The 18,248-nt window shown below is 40.7% G+C and overlaps 1 protein-coding gene across 7 annotated transcripts in view; it reads right to left on the bottom strand.

The window, feature by feature from the left end:
* LOC122671474 (importin-13) overlaps positions 1–18,248 on the bottom strand; it is a 144,508-nt gene that overhangs the window by 59,809 nt on the left and 66,451 nt on the right. For all 7 annotated transcript variants that reach the window (XR_006334351.1, XR_006334350.1, XR_006334352.1 and 4 more), the window contains exons 13-15: positions 15,842–15,955; positions 15,595–15,674; positions 15,304–15,439 (exon numbers count right to left, since the gene is read on the bottom strand). Coding sequence is in view for 4 of the 7 variants with exons in the window: in XM_043868706.1 (XP_043724641.1) it covers positions 15,304–15,439; positions 15,595–15,674; positions 15,842–15,955 (330 nt within the window). In the remaining 3 variants the exon portion in view is untranslated. The remainder of the gene's footprint in view (positions 1–15,303; positions 15,440–15,594; positions 15,675–15,841; positions 15,956–18,248) is intronic.

An 18,248-nucleotide genomic window follows, 5' to 3' on the forward strand; every position in this document is an offset into this window, starting at 1 on the left:
TCTCAGAGGATGATTCTTCCAATGCACCCAGTACACCTCTCTCTACCGATGAGATGACCCGCATGCGGAGTTTAATGTCACGGCTGGAATCTACTACTTCAGCACCTTCGGCCCATGCTAGTGTTGCCTCTGCCACTACTGCTCCTTCCTCTACCAGTTCTTCTACAGGTATTCTGTTTTGTGGTTAGAGATCCTCTGTCACATCCACTTCTTGGATTATTGACTCTGGTGCTACCAACCACATGACAAGTTCTCCCAAACACTTTTCCCAATATTATCCATTAGCTGGTAATAGTAAGATTCGAGTTGCTAATTGATCCTTTTCTCCTATATCTGGCAAGGGAATTATACATTGTTCACCTTCCCTTTCTTTATCTTCTATTCTTCATGTCCCACATTTTTCTACTAACTAGTTATCCATTAGTAGTATAACATGTGAGCTCAATTGTAAAGTGACTTTCTTTCCTTCTCACTGTGTATTTCAGGACTTGGAAACGGGCAGTATGATTACATGTGGTAAGATGGAAGGTGACATGTACCTGTTAGAGCAACCTCCTACTACATTATCTACCATGGCTTCTCTCCTAGGATCTGGATCTAAAGCACTGGCTGATTTACATACGTGGCATTGTCGATTAGGACAACCCCTGCTAAGAACTCTTACTAGCTTATTTCCTAGTCTTTCTAAAGATTGTAATTTGAACAACTTTCATTGTGATGCTTGCATTTTTGCAAAGTAAACCAGATCCACATACCCAATATCGGAAATCAAAGTCTAATTCCTTTTAGTTTAATTCATTCTGATGTGTGGGGTCCTGCCCGTGTGGTTTCTTCTTCTGGTTTTCGATGGTTTGTGACTTTTATTGATTGTTTTAGTAGAACAACTTGGGTTTATTTAATGCACCAGAAAAGTGATGTTTTTTCTATTTTTCAGCATTTTCATAACATGGTTTCAACACAGTTTGATGCTAAAATCAGAATTTTAAGGTCTGATAATGACATTGAATATTCGGTTAGGGCATTTCAGTCTTATTTTTCTGCCCACGGGATTGTTCACCAGACTTCCTGTGTTGATACTCCACCTCAAAATGGAGTGGTAGAGAGAAAGAACCGACATCTCCTTGAAGTTGCTCGGTCTTTAATGTTTGATATAAATGTCCCTGTTCGGTTTTGGGGAGATGCTGTCACCACGGCAGCCTTTCTTATTAACAGGATGCCATCTCGTGTCCTAAATAATAAGAGCCCCAATGAAACTCTTCTAGGTAGTGTCACTTTCCCTATTCCACCTAAGGTTTTTAGCTGTGTTGCTTTTGTTCGAAATCATCATGTCCATGGGAAATTAGACCGCAGGTCTTCGGTGTATTTTTTTGCGATACTCAACTACCCAAAAAGGCTATAAATGTTACCATCCTTTTTCTCAGAAAGTATGTGTTTCTATGGATGTTATTTTTCAGGAAAATATTCCCTTTTACCCTGTCCCTCTTCAGGGGGAGTCTGTTCACCAGGAAGAGGTCCTTCAAATTCCCATAGATCTGCCCTGGGAAGAAGAGGATGTTCTTGAGGATGGGGTAACTAGTCAGGAACAGCAAGGTGAGATTTCTGTTCAGGGGGAGACTCCTGTGTTCTTTACTGTGCCCACTAAACCCATTATTCAGCCAAGCAATGGAAAAAAGGTTCAGGGAGATAAGTCACTATTGACATATGGCAGGAAGGAAAATCTCTACCAGAACAGGCCTATTACCATCTTTCCTCTGAAATTGACTGTAGAGGTTCCAAGTTCTACCAACTCTGAACCCTCTGGTAAGCTTCCATCTGTTCCTCCTTCTGATTATGATCCTACTATTGACCTTTCTATTGCTACTAGGAAAGGTAAACGTAGTTGTACTCAGCACCCAATTTCAAATATTGTTTCTCATGACTCATTATCTCCTACATTTCAGACCTTTCTTGCTTCCCTGTCTTCTGTGTCTCTTCCTAACTCTTGGCAGGAGGCAGTGGCACACTCGGATTGGAAAGCAGCTATGAAGGAAGAGATGAGAGCCCTTGATAAAAATAACACGTAGGATTTGGTTCAACTTCCACCAGGAAAGAGAGCTATAGGGTGTAAAATGGGTGTTTGCAATTAAACACAAGGCTGATGGGAGCATTGAACGATACAAAGCCAGGCTGGTTGCTAGAGGCTTCACTCAGACGTATGGAATTGACTATCAGGAGACATTTGCTCCAGTGGCAAAGATGAACACTGTGAGAGTTCTCCTGTCTTATGCAGTAAATCAAGAATGGAACTTATTTCAACTTTATGTCAAAAATGCATTCTTCCATGGTGAGTTTACTGAGGAGCTCTACATGGATATTCCACCAAGATTTGATTCTCCAAAGACTAAGGGAAAGGTGTGTAAGCTCAATCGAGCTCTTTATGGGTTGAAGCAGTCTCCCCGGGCATGGTTTGGTAGGTTTCATAAAGTAATGGTCTCCATTGGATTCAAGCAGAGCAATGCAGATCACACACTATTTATTAGGAGGACTACCAAACATGTGACTATGTTGATTTTATATGTAGATGATATAGTCATCACCATGGAACCAAATCTCGCGATATATCGGCGAAATTTCGCCATATTTCGGAAATTTCGTGATGGCCGAGACGAGATGCACATACGAGATGAAAAAAGATAAAATTTCGGTCAAAATTTCAGAGTATTTCGCCATATTTCGTAATTTTTCAGTACACAGCCGATATATCGGCGAAATAAGGCACATGACCACTAAAAGTCACGTGACCTGGGCCAAATAAAACAATAATTAAGATCGACCAAGACCTCTACAGAAGAGATTTTCCTCCTCCTGTCCTCATTTCTTCTCTTCTCCTTGATTTTCTTCCACTCTCCAAGCATTGATCTTCATAGTTTTCAACGCATTATTGCCGGAAACACGTCGGAGGCTCATCTAAGCTCATCCTCCAAGCCTTTTTTCACTATTTAAGGGAAATCCTATTTCTCTAAAACTATATTTTTGAAAATACTATGTACAAATGTTTTTGGATGGTGATGATATTAATATATGTTAGACACCGGAGGCCGATCTATAGCCTCACGGTGTCGAAATTTTTTTCCATATGTATTTTTTTTTTTAATTTTCTGGTTTTAAAAATTGATTTTCCTACAACTAAAATAGGAAATAATTAGGGGTAATATGACTTAGATGGGAATGAATTAAATATATGTTAGACACCGATGGCCGATCTACGGCTTCACGGTGTCGAATTTATTTTTCTGCCCATAAATAATTATTTTAATTTTCGAAAATTAAGAAAAATATATAAAAAATTAATAAATAAATAAATAAATAAGGAAAAATATGAGTTTTAAGTTTGAAAAATAATGAAAAAATATGAAAGTAATTTCTACATGTTTTGAAATGCATTACATATATATTATGTTTACTAATTTTCAGTTTTGTTTTGTGAGGTCAATATTTATAATAACATTATATATAAAAAATTGTTTTTAATTATGTGAAAAATATAAGGGCTAGGGGAAAATATTAAATAGCTATACAAGTGTATTAGTAATCTAAAAGTGTCAATTGAAGTGCATCTGCATTAAGTTTTTAATTATTTGTTTTATTTACATTGCAGTAAACAAGTATTATTATGGCGGATCGTGATAGACAACGTGCGAAGGGCAAGCAAAAGGTGGGGAAAAGTAGTCAACAGAGAGGGCAGAGGGGGCAAAGAGAACAGAGGGAACAAGAGAGACCAGCCAGCCAGCATAGGGGTGACATTGCATGGTTACATGGCACTCCAATTGATGGGGATAAGAGAAAATCCCAATGTAACTATTGTCACATGCAGTTTTTGGGAGGTGGGTCCAGTAGACTTAAACAACATCTGACTGGAGGATCTAAAGATGTTGTAGGTTGTCATATGGTGCCTACTCAAGTAGCTAGAGAAATTGGTGACAGTTTGAGGGGAAAGAAGAAGAGGAAGGCTGACAAGCAGAGGATAAGAGAACAACTTGAGGATACAGTGAGGAGTTCAATGGGAGGAGGAAGACGATACCATGATGGTGATGATGATGATGACTCCTCTAATGATGATGATGATGAGAACATTGCAGTACCTGATGACATACAAACAGCAGAGGAGGCTAGGGATTTTAGACGGACTGTTTCAAGGAGTAGAGTTAGTTTTCAAGATGATCAGCAAAGACAGAGAGTAGGGGGTAGTGGAGGAGCTGGCACATCTGGTGGTTCAGGTTCTAGATCTTTCAATCCTTTTAGAAGATCACAAAGTGTGAGGGCAGCCTCAACACCTCTATCAGTACCAATACCACCATCAGCATCAGATCCTAAATTGCATAAGAAGAATGGAAGCAGTCAACCAAGAATCAAAGGAGCATGAAGGGGATGAAGGGATTGGTTAAAGAATCAATAGCTAAGTGGATGCTATACCATACATCCCAGCAAACACTGCACAAGGCCCCCATTATGATACCATGATAGATACCATTGCAGAGGCTGGCCCAGGATTCAAGGGCCCCACCCCATATGAGGTAATGAATGTTTATCTACCTCAACAAAAGTCTGAGATTGATGAGTACATTAGGGAGATGAGGAGTATGTGGGAGACATATGGGGTGACTATAATGGCAGATGGATGGACTGGGCCTACAAGAAAGTTCATCATCAATTTCATGGTTTGTATTGATGGGAGGACAGTTTTCCTCAAATCTGTTGATGCATCCAAAGAGATAAAGGATGCGAAATACATTTACAGATTGTTAAAGAAAGTAGTTGAAAAAGATGTGGGCATTGAGAATGTTGTCCAGATTGTAACGGACAATGGAAGCAACTTCAAGCTGGCCAGTGAGAAGATGATGAACAACAGTAAGTACCGGCTCTTCTGGACTCCTTATGCAACACATTGCATTGATTTAATGCTAAAGGCTATGGGAAAGTTAAAGTTGGTGAAGACTGTGGTTGAAAGTGCAAGACAAGTCACCAACTTTGTATACAACCACTCCTATGCACTTAATCTACTGATGGAAAAATGTAGGGGTGACTTGGTTAGGCCTGGCATCACAAGATTTGCCACCAACTACATTGCCCTAAAAAGCTTTGAGACAAAGAAGGTCGGGCTGAGAAGTATGTTTGCTTCTGAGGAGTGGTTTGGACGGAAGGGTTCCAAGACTGCAAGTGGGAGGGAAGCACAAGCAACCATGTCATCTGAGGACTTCTGGACAAAACTAAGCAAAGTGGTGAAAGTTTTGGAGCCAGTAGTTAAAGTTTTACATATTGCTGACTCCGCTCTCAAGGGCCCAACTATGCCAGTCCTATATGCTGCAATGGACTTGATGAAAGATAGTGTCTACAGTGTGGCTCCTCGCAGTAGCAAACACTTCTTGGATATCATCAATGCTCACTGGGAGAATCAACTTATGCATCCACTGCATAAGGCTGGTGAGTAAATTTGTTTTATGTAACTAATTCATAGTATTATTATTTACTAATTACCTATGCATTTGACAATATCTCTATTCTATATGTCAAATTTCAGCATACTACTTGAACCCTAAGTATCAATATAACAATAGGCTTGGGTTGGAAACTCAACTTATTGACGATGTGAAACAAGTAGTGATGAAGTTGGAGCCAGATGGTGTACTACAGGCAATTTGCAACAACGAGGTGAGTCTTACAATTCATTTGGAAACTCAACTTATTGATGCTTTCAAACAAGTAATGAAAAAGTACTTACTAATTTTCCACATGGGTGTAGATCAAGATATTTAGGGATGCATTGGGAAGTTTTGGAACTGATGCTACGATACAAGGCAGAGCACGCGGCGATGCTGGTAATTCTTTTAAATTTTAAATTACATATGTATTAAAATTTGAAAGTTGAAACAACATTTGACACATGTCTTTTTTTGTTGTAAACTTGTAATGCAGCTGAATGGTGGGTGTTGTATGGGGAATCGGCAGAGACCTTAAGAAGAATAGCAATCAAATTCCTTGTCCAAACATGTTCCGCATCTGGCTGTGAGAGGAACTGGAGTACCTTTGTACTCATCCACTCCAAGAGGCACAACAGATTGAGGTCTGAACGTCTATCTGACATGGTGTATGTGCACTACAACTTGAGGCTAAAACTGCAACACATACACATAGGACATGAGGGACAGAGGGGTACTATTGACCTCGCCGACATCTTTCAAGTTGACTCAGACGATGCAGACCCTATTGTGGATTGGGTGAGGGATAGAGGTGAGCCAGTGTTGGATCAGGAGGGAGGAAGGCCCGACCCCGTGATAGCTTTCGAGATTGGTGTTGATGTGGATGATTATATGGCTGATGAGGGTCAGATACATGCACGGGAAGCCTCACCCATACCATTCCAGCCCACTGGTGGCAATGTTGTTGATGATGAAGACTGGTCTAAGTCCTCAGATGATGATGATGGTGGTGATGGTGATGCTGGTGGTGGTGATGGTGATGGTAGTGGTGGTGGTGTTGGTGGTGGTGGCAGTGATGGTGGTGGTGGTGGTGAAGATTTTGACGGCATGCGAGAGCGTTATGTGGTAGGCGAGGATACGGCGCATGTAGAGCCAATCCGATTCACTGGAGAGACACAATTTGATCATGCCACACAAGATACGGACCACGGAGCACGTGCCCCCGCACCCCCACCCTGAGGACGCCCCCTACAACCATACAGCAGGAAGCGTAGGGGTCGACAAACACAGTTGCAATCTGATTACATGGAGATGATGACCTATCTAGCTTTGTTGGCAGTTTGAGTATGGGTGATAGGGAGGGAGGACCGACTGGGCATTGGCGTGCCCCATCTTTTGACGCACATACCACTCCATTGTCATCGGATTATAGTGCATCACAACCTTACGGTGGATATAGATATGGATCATATGGGCAGTTTAGTGGGGTAGGGGACTATGACTACCAGTCCCTGTCCTAGTCCCAGGGACATACTAGATCATCTTTTGTAGATGACATCTTTGCATACCCTAGCGGGCCTAGCTTCCAACCTCACCAGCCATACATGTAGCCAGTGCCAACGCCTCTTCCGTCGGCGCCGACATCATATCACACTGGATCATCTTCTTCACAAACTGGATCGATTGGTAACCCTAGCATATATCCTAGGATAGGTTACCTACAGTATGTTGATGACTCCATTTACATGACACTTGTGGATGACTACACTCGTTTCTTCTCCAATTCTATACCGTGGTCCACATATGTCCTTCAAACAGAGAACAATGGACATCGACTCCAGCGGGGCATGAGTGGGATTGATCCAAGGAGGCACAGCAACTATTATTAGCACTTGTAAGTTGTAAGTAGTAAGTTGTAAGTTGTGATTTCACTGAATTGTGAACTTGTGAGTTGTGAGTTTGAGACTTTGACACTTTATGTATTGCCTTTAAGGCTTTAAGCATTTGAGCTATTGAGTTTTGACTTTTGAGTTATTGACTATTATGGAGTTTATGAGAATATAACTTATGAATTATGTCTTATGAGTTTTAATTAGTATGTTTACATTTCTTTTATGTCTTTAACTGCCTAATCAATGTGTATTTAACTATTTATACATTAAGGTCAGCAACCGTATGTCAATCAAGGGTGCAAGCCCAAAACACCAATTTGAATTCATTTTTTTACAATTTTATGGTTTAAATGTGTTTATTTAGCTTAAATAAGGGTGTCCATGAAGTTTCAGGCCTAGATATGGCCAAATACCCCCCGAGATGGACCCCCGAAATATTATAGAAAAAATGCAATATTTCGCAAAATTTCGGATATTTCGGATATCTCGGTAGGCTCGAGATACTGATATATCACGAGATATTAAACCTTGGTCATCACTGGGAGCAGCCAGGAGGAGATTGATTCTTTGAAGAAAAAAAAATTGGGCACTGAGTTTGAGATCAAAGACCTGGGGATGCTTCTTGGGTATTGAGGTTGCCTACACTAACAAAGGAATCTCATTATCTGAAAGAAAGTACACATTGGATCTATTGTCTGAGACAAGTATGTTGGGATGCGAGCCAACAGACACCCCTGTTGAACCTAATTGTCATCTTCGGTTAAAGGAAGGAGAAACTGTGAATAAGGAGCAGTACCAGTGACTGGTAGGACGTTTGATTTACATGTCCCACACTCGTCCAGACATTGCCTTTGCAATAAGTTTGGTAAGCCAGTACATGCATGACCCCTATTCTACACACTTGGATGCTGTCTACAGAATTTTGAGGTATTTGAAAGCTGCTCCAATAAAAGGAATTTCTATTTCTCCCTGTGGTCGCATGAAAATTGAAACATATACAAATGCAGATTGGGCTGGATCACCTGATGACAGGCGTTCTACTTCTGGCTACTGCACTTATGTTGGGGGGAATCTTGTCACCTGGAGGAGCAAGAAGCAAACTGTTGTTGCTCGTTCTAGTGCAAAGCCCGAGTTTCGGGCTATGGCCCAAGGTATATGTGAGGCCCTTTGGCTCCAAGGTTTATTGCAAGATCTTGGAATTGAGGTTGAGATGCCTATTCGGTTAGACTCTGACAGCAAATCTGCAATCAACATCACTCATAATCATGTTCATCATGATCGAACAAAGCATGTGGAGATAGATCGTTACTTTGTCAAGGAGAAACTTGATAGTGGTCAGATGTACATTACTTTCGTTCCTTCACATGATCAGCTTGCTGATGTTCTTACCAAAGGAGTGAGTCCTAAGTTATTTGTTTCTATTGTTAGCAAGTTGGGCATGATAGATATATATGCACCAACTTGAGGGGGAGTGTTGTAATATGGGTACAAGGGTAGAACTGTCATAAGGGTATTTTGGTCTTGTACTCTATTCTGGAATGTTCCTCTATTCTATTATAAATAAAGCTGACTTGTGTCACATTGACACAAGTCATTCTCCCATATTCTTCAGATTTCATCACTTTCTCTCTCTCTCTCTCTCTCTCTCTCTCTCTCTCTGTGTGTACACCATTGAAGCATTGAAGTGTTTGGCTCTTTGTGCCTCTGTGGGGGTTTTCATAACAAAATACATAGATTAAAATGTGAGAACCGTGTAAGATCTGTATATTATAGTTGCTGATATGGAAGCTCTCGATGATCGTGATCCATGAGTTGGTGATATGGTCCATTTCTGCTTCCTTGTCTTCTATTCTATTTCTTTTCGTAATTTTTTACTCCATTTTAGTGATTTTTTATGACCTCTCTCCTGTCTCCTCTTCGTTTTCAAGTTCTCTCGCTCACTAGTCCTTATCAATGACAGCTAATGTTAAGTATAACTACTTGTTTATTTTTTTCTTGAGGAAAAAAGAGTAGAACAAAGAAACCAACAAAGATCCCTACTCGTAAATAGAAGATTTGAAACCCCTGGTGACGGACGGGAAAGTATATACTTAAACCTCAGCTGAGATTAGAATATGAAGAGTTCAATGCAATGCAAACATGATAGGTCATATTTTTTACCTAAAAACAGAGGTGAAGACTTGGTGAGGAGAAGCAGATTTGTACCCAACGGCCAGCGGCAGAGAGAGTCACAAGTTCACAACGAAGAAGAGAGTCACAAGTGCATCCTACCTAGCCATAGAGAGAGCACCAATATCGCACCAGTGCATTGTACCTAGCCGCGAGGAAGCCAGGAAGGGGAAAGGCCGAAAGGAAATAACGAATTGGGGTTTCTACTTTTCTGTTTTCTATTTTATAACCCTTTAGGCAGTTTATTCATTTTACAAGTTTACCCTCCAAAACGGTATGGTATTGGTACACTATGTCTAAAACGGTACGGTATCGGCACATACCGACGGTTTCAATGTAAAAACCGATACCATACCGTACGGAGATCAATACCATTTTCTCATACCGTACCGTCATGGTTTAAAGTATCGACCGATACAATACGATACGGTCAACGGTATGGTATTGGTACACTATGTCTAAAACAGTACGGTATCGGCACATACTGACGGTTTCAATGTAAAAACCGATACCATACCGTACCGAGATCAATACCATTTTCTCATACCGTACCGTCATGGTTTAAAGTATCAACTGATACGATACGGACCGATACGTATCGGTATCGGTCGATACCGATACGGACCGATACATCTCTTTTTTTTAATGAACTGTATCGAAATGTACCGACCGATACGGGCCGATACGATACGATACGACTGATACGTATCGATACCATTGAAACATCCAGTAAAGAGTTCAGTGGGTGGTTTAATACGTATCGACATGTATCGATACGGATACAAACCGATACACACCGATACATACCGATACGTACCGATACCATCGATACATTCTATAAAAAAGCTATTTTCACTCATAAACTCAATACAATTCCTAATCTAATGAAAAAATGAAAGAAAACTCTGAACCAAGAGTCTAAAATCTTGCATTTAATCTTGGTTTTTCACACTTTTAAACTAAAAACGAATCAAGGAGTGCTACAACATCATCCTTTGCATCATATAATACTCTTCATGGCTATAGACGATTACAACATGTGAGAAACTTCATCTTTTATAACAATTTCAATTTAATGCACTTGTGTAGTAATACATTATTCACCATTTTAGGTTTTATGCATGACACTTATTATATATTGCTTATTTATATATTTTTTTTGTTCCAAAAGTGTATTTCCATGTGTATCTTGACCATTTCTATGTGTATTTGTATTGTTCGATACGTATCTCCGAAACGATACGATACGATACGTCTCTTAAAATCACCCGACCGATACGATACCCGATACTGATACTTTAAACCTTGCGTACCGTACCGTTACAATAACGGTACGGTTTGGTACGGTTTTATGCGACCGGTTTCGGTTTCGGTATACGGTTTCGGTTCCAAATTGACACCCTTAAGCATCACCAGGAGGTAACGTTGGAGCACAGTTTGAGGTAGCAGAGAAGGTCAGGAGCTGGTCAGTCTCGGTTCCCAAGACAAGGAATCAATTGTGACCGTTGGTCCCAAAGTAGAGAACCAGAGGGTGGTCGGAGGTAGGGTTCTCGTGGCAGCATGGGGAGGTGGAAGCAAAGGCACGGCGGCGATGTTTTGGGTGGAGGCGACTCCGGCGACAACCACGAACAGGGGAAGAGAAACTAGAGACATGGGCAACAAATACAACAAATAGCTGGAGGGGGGTATAAAGATAGGATATGGTTTGAAGTGGTAGATTTGGTTTGCAAAGGGATACTGGAGGGTTCACTAACATGGGTGGTTACAGCGAGGGGGTTCTAGATGACAAGCATCGGGGGATGTTCTGATGATTTGGGTTTGAGATGGGAAGGACACTCAGCTGTCCGATGGCCAAAGACATTACAACCAAGACATTGAAGAGGGATCCAGTCGAATTGAATGGGTTGGTCGAAAGAGAAACCTTCATCATCAACCACCATTATAGAAGACGGTAAAGGAGTCTCCGCTGCTACTTTAACACAAATGTGAGCAAATGCAAGACGATCTTGCAGTTTGGTTCTTCCATCAGAGTAAAGAGGTTTTCGAAGCACTGATCCAACCATACTTAAGCCCGCTTCACACTAGAAATGTAAAGGGAGTCCAAGGAGTGAAACCCAGAGCAGAAAGGAGCTTAGGTCAAGACGGTTCAGCTGAAGATATATGCTCCATTGCCTGAGGAAGATAGGCTTTCTTCCAACGTTCCAAAGGCCTCCTTCGAGAATTTGGCTCTTGTCATCATCTTCGTAGAACTTGAAGTTAAAGAAGCCATCGTTGAGAAGGTAAGTATCGAACCTACCATTTGTTTTCCATTGTTTGGTAAGAGATGCTTTTACTAGTTGGAAAGGGGGGCGGAAGCCCATGAAATGGCCTACCAGGTAGTTTTCCCATTTCTTAGCTTCATGAACCAGAAGTTCGGCTTCATAGTGAGCAGCTTTGTAGCCTTCAGTGATAGTGGGGGGGACAAAGTGGAGCAGGAAGCCTTCACAAAGTGAAGGGAGTGGATGGGAGAAAAGGGAGGACCACAGTCGATTTTTCAATAAGGGGGACCCTCAAGGGGTGGCGGCACCACTCCAGGTTGGTCAAATACAGCAGGGAGGTCAAGAAAGGTCAGTAGGAAATCAAACACACTTTTATTCAAAGGGGGTGCAACACTAATTGCAATTTTGATTGTCTACATTGATGACATTGTTGTCACCAGTGATGATGTTGATGAGGTCTCTCACCTCAAGGGCTACTTGGGTATTGAATTTGAAATCAAAGACTTGGGGCAGCTTTATTATTTCCGTAGCATTGGGGTGGCTCTTAGAGGAAATATACTCTTGACCTTCTATCTGAGACAAAACTTTTGCGCTGCAAACCGGCGGACACTCATATTGATGCAAATGCTCATCTCTTGAGCAAAGAAGGTGAGCCTGTGGATAAGGGGCGATATCAGCACCTGGTTGGACAATTGATTTATCTTGCTCATGCCCGTCCTAACATTGCTTATGCCGTCAACTTAGTTAGTCAGTATATGCATGACCCATACTCCACACAAGGTACTAAAACTCGGAACTCGACCCCAACTCAACCCTAGGAAAAACCGAAATCTCGGTCGAGTTGGTGCATTTTTTTTCAAGTTGAAACCTCAAATCTGTGGGTTTTAGACCTAGTTTGGGTCTGAAACTTCGTATTCGGCCTATTTTAGGCCATTTAAACATAATGGCATTATCAGATTTTGCAAAAACAAAGTCCAAATAGGAGTTTCACATCGGACCTTAAGTTGGTAGGTGACGACGTACTAAAATACCCTACTCTACACATAATTTAGTAATAGAAAGCAAGCAAAACATTCAATTAATAGTTAAACAACTTAAATAAGCATTACAAATGTTAAAGTGATACATCAAACTGTTTAACTATGTTACAAGTTAACCCTATCATCCATAAACTGAGTTTGAATCAAGTATTCAGTCCCCAGTAGTGCCACATAGTCTTCCCATGACATAGTGTTGCTGCACTGTTGCATATACTCTCCCTCAGTCCCCAGTAGTGCCACATAGTCTTGAAGATGTATAGTTGAATCCTTCAAATGTGTAGTTGAATCTACTCTCCCGCAGGTTACAACTCCAAATCCAGAGCTAAAATGAGTCATAGCTTTCAAATGGGGAAGAAAACAGCTTTTGGACAAAACTCGATCGAGTTCTATCGAGTTCTGTCGAGTTAGGTGACGTTTAAAGAAGTAGATGGGTCGAGATCTGGGTCGACCCGAGATCTCAACCGAGAAAGTATAATTTTTTAACTCGTATACCAACTCGACTCGACTTCTCAAAAAAACGAGATCTCGACCGAGATCTCGCGAGTTCTCGAACTATGACTCCACACATATGGAAACAGTTCATTGTATTCTTTGATACTTTAAGTCCGCTCCAGGCTGTGGGATTCTTTTCTCTCTTCATCATCATCTTCAAATTGAGGCTTTTGCTGATGCTGATTGGGCTGGTTCACATGATGATCGTCGGTCTACCACAAGTTATGGCACCTTTGTGAGTGGTAACCAGGTTACTTGGAGAAGCAAGAAGCAGGCTGTTGTGGCTCGTTCTAGTCCTAATTCATAATTTCGTGCTATGGCACATGGCATTTGTGAGCTCTTACGGCTCAATGGTCTTCTTCTTGATCTGTGTGTTCCTGTTGCCCTTCCGATGATGCTCTACTGTCATAACAAATCCACCATCAACATTGCTCAAAATCTAGTTCAGCATGATACGGCAAAACATGTGCAGATTGATTGTCACTTCATCAAGGAGAAGCTGGAGTCTGGTCTCATGAGTGATATCCAAGTTGGGCATGAGTGATATCCAAGGTTCTAAAACTCAGGTTTCGACTAGGTTTCGACCAGCAAGAAACCGAGTTCGTCTCGGTTTCGACCATATCTCGATCGAAGCATGGGATTTTCTCCATGCTAACTCGAACTTGGTTTCGAGGCCCAGAAGTTGTTTTTTTGCCCTGATTCTTCTTGCACTGCCTATTTTTGACATTTTAAACCCAATCCATGCATTAGTTTCACATAGAGAACACTAACAATATTACTTGTGGTTTTGATCCAAGTTTGATACTGTATATTGTTCTTGGACATGGTATCAAATAAGGTAGACCGGAACATAACTCCTTCAATATAAATGAGATTTAAGCAATCTTGGATTTGTTAGAAAGCTTTGTTTTGATAGCTTTCCAACAAGCCCAAGATTTCTTAAATCTGATGCATATTGAAGGAGCTATGTACCAGTCAAACTTAATTTGGTGTGCGCGAATGCTGTCAAAATCGCTCTGAATGAAAATTATTTTTGGACATCAAAACAAATGAATATTTTATCGCACTTTTGGTTTTTAGCAATGTTTTACTATATTTAAGATTTATGGAATTTTTAAATTTGAGAAAAACCCCAACATTAGAAAGTTGAAAATTGCACCTACCGTCGAAAATCCAGTTTTTGTTCTTGAATTGGGGGGTTGACTTTTTTTCCTTTTGGAATTTTATTTTTTTTAACTATTTTTAGTGGATTCAAATAGGGGGTATTTGCTTATTTATAAATAATCTCTTAAGTAAATGAAATACAAATACAAAAACATTTACTTAACACAACTAAGTGTCTGTCCTGGTTTCTGGCAGTTTCTGGCATAAATACATGTCTGTCCTAGTTTCGAGTCAAGTTTCCCCTAGTTTCAATGGGCATTTGTTGAAAACACTGAAATATGGTCGAAACCAGTCGAAACCCAGTCGAATCCAGGGATTTTATAAAATCCCCCTTCAACTCATCTCAGAAACCTTCAACTCATCTCACAAACCTGCGAAACCAAGTTAACTCGGTGGTTTCGACAGGATTCGGTCGAGTTTTTCTTCCATGGTGATATCTATGCACTAACTTGAGGTGAGAATTGTAATGGGTACAAAGGTAGAATTGTCTATTAGCTAAAACTGTCCTGTACCTATTCTAGATTGGTTTCCTCCATATTATAAATAAAGAGCGCTTGTGTCTCATTAGACTCAAGTCATTACATACCAAACAACAGTTTGAGATTAGGGTTGGCAAATATTTTTATTTAATTCAAAGATCAGTAAGCTTGATTTTTTTTATTATTTCTCTTTTGTTGCTTCTCGACTGCACCATAATAACAATGCGTAGTATTATATAAATTCATAACTTAATGACGTAAATTCAACTGCTTTATGACATTCGGCTATTAGAAGCTCTGAAGAGATCATAAAAACGATCAAGTTAAATTACTACAGCAGTATAGAAAGTCACCTCTCCTATCCAAATTAAAATTTCTAAATTTGAAGGTTCATGAATAACTCCAGAAGCATCTTCACAGATTTTACGCAATGCTGTGGCACAAGCATTTGAGGCTGTAGGTTCTCTTATCCCTGCAGCCAAAAATAATCTGCAAGTAGCAAATCAGTACAGAAAGGAGGCAGGGAACACCAGTTACCATAAGAAACAACAATTCATAAAAGGAGCCTTTGAAAGTTATGAGCACCTAGGATGGGAAATGGATTGTAATATATCAGCTATGAAGAAGTATGATAAGATTCTTACAGTAAGGGTCTAATATTACTTTGAAAAGCAGATATCCACTTGGAATAGGAACCAACAACATCAGCAATTGATCTGTAAACCTAGACAAAATCATTGACATAAAATTAATTAAGAACACAAAGAATAAGCAGAGCCAGAACTGGTAGTTTTAGCCTTCAGAAGCTATCTCATTATTTGCAAAACCAAATGATATGGAAAATCCAGAACTGCTCTGGAAAAGTCGAACAATAAATGAATGTGTACATACAATGCATATGAACCCCTTAAGCTCATCTGATGCTCTACTTGACAGAATTGTCACCAACCGCATAACAACAGAGAAATCGAACAGCTGGCCATCCTTAAGAATTATTTCTGCAACCTGAAATATGTACAAAATTAAAGAATATGACTATTGATAAAAATATGATCATCAGTTAGGTGTACATAACATTTCAGTGATCACACAGCTTATATATTGCACCAAGGAACTTTAACAGCACTAGCTATGTTCTTTGACAGGATTTCAATAGGTTATGAAGGGGCGGAGAAGAAGAAAAAGACAAGAAAAGACTAAGCAAGAACTTCCAGGTTGACCACATTAGTAAGAAAAAATTCAGCAGTTTTTTTTTTTTTTTTTTTGGTGAATAAAAAATATATTACCAAAGCCCGACCGGGGCGAGAAGGAAAGAGGGGGGGAATATACAAAGGAGGGAGAAAGAGGACTAAGGGCCAAAGTAAGATATTTTGAGAATGGTCAAAGATCTGTAGGACACCCCCTAAAGAAAGAGCAAGGGGTCGAAAGGACACCAAGGACAAGGTCAAGCAAAAACTATAATACTAAACCTTCTATCATTGGCAAGTAAATTTTGCTGCCGCCTCTAGAAGAATCCTTCCTTTCTCAAAGAGTGGATTTGGATTGATATGACTTTTGCAGGCTCCTCTAATTGTGATACGGTCGGAGAGATGGCTTTTTGTGCAACTCTTAACCATATTTGGATGGAGCATAATATCAGGAAATGGACCTCCAACTCTCGGTCCTATCAGCAGATTTGGGATTCCATTTCCTTCGAAATTAAAGCGAAGTTGTCGTCTGCTCCTTCTTCTTGCCCTGACACCCCAGGAACAGGCTCATTGTTGTATCCTGGGGTCTCTCTTCTGTTTCTCTCGTAGCTCCTGCCCTTCTTCCCTGAGGATTTGGCTGGTTGTTTTCTTTTTTTTGTTGCTCCCCAAAGGGGATCCTTGTAATTTTTCTTCTTTTCTCTCTTTGGTAATGAATTTTTTTATTCACCCAAAAAAAAAATTTTAGCTGCCACAGACTGACATTAAGAATGGCCAGCAACAATGTACAACATACCACTGTACAAAATAATGTCCACACAGGTTGAGAGGATGAAGTGGTTGACGCAATTGGTGGCAGTGGTGCGACAGGAAATGGAGGCAGATGTTTACATAGTGGGAGGGCATTGGGGACGAATCAGACACTAGGAGGGTCTGAAAGCAAGTGGGGGCAATGACAATGAGGATTTTGGGATGGAAAGCACAGGAGGCAACGGCAATGAGGATACTGGGATGGAGAACACAGGAGAAGAAGCTAAGGATAGTGTGATGATGATTGATCTGTTGGAGGATGTGGGCATTTCAAATTCTAATGACCGAAGTGTACCTCATTTGAAGGTTGGTGACACCTGAACACAAGGTCCACTCATTGTTTACGGAAGCTGCATACTGGCGCAGTTGAATGCTGAGATGGTTGTGACAAAGCCAAAGGCTCTGGAGACCAGTGCAAGCATCAGTTTGTGTTCATTCTCACTCACAGCCAGAGGGTAAGAGGTTAGAGAACTGCCAGTCATATTCACTTGTGCGGAAGAAGAAGTAAAAGAATAGGAGGTCATCCATCTTGATTTTCTGTACCCTCTCAAATATCATTTTTACCCATCATCATTTAATTAGCTATAAATTCAACTAGGGCTCAAAAATAAAAAACTATAAAAGTTTCTGCTTCATTTTTTATTTTGACATGCAAAAGTGAGGGGACCCTAATTCACTTTAGCTGGAAGGATGAAACACAACCATATATCTTTTTACCTCCGACAAATAGTTAGAGGTAAATATTGCTAACATAAACTCCATGAGGCTTCAAAGTTGATAGGTTTTGGATAAGCTATCAGCTTCCTTGGGAAGAAGTCTGAAACTCCAAAAATACTGATAATTCAGACCATATCCACATTTGAGGATGAACAGCAGACAAGATCCATGTTTCCTTCTTAATCCCATAGCAAAAATATATGAGCTTCAGCACTTATATTGTTGGCTAGTCCCAGTCCCCTCCCTGCCGGAGTTTCCCCTTTCCCCTTCCTGCCCCCAAGGCAGAACCTCCTGGAGTGGTGCCGCCACCATCCAGGACCCCCTCTCCTCCTTCTCATTTCTCCTCCCGCCCCATCACCTATCCCCTCCCTTCAAGGTCGCCTCTGATCCCTAGCCAGCTTCATATGGCCTAGAGTTCCCTGCTTGACCATTCCAGGCCTCTCATGGAGGAGGGACACTCCCTTTACTTCATCCCACCCTCTCTTCAAGGTTCTTGCAAAGTGGCTCTCTGCTCAGTGGATATTGTATCCTCTGATGCTAGAAAATGACAAAACACTCTTATTGGTCACTTCCTTGGTAGTAGACCC

This window comes from Telopea speciosissima, chromosome 8, assembly GCF_018873765.1.
Source record: "Telopea speciosissima isolate NSW1024214 ecotype Mountain lineage chromosome 8, Tspe_v1, whole genome shotgun sequence".
Taxonomy (NCBI): Eukaryota; Viridiplantae; Streptophyta; class Magnoliopsida; order Proteales; family Proteaceae; genus Telopea; species Telopea speciosissima.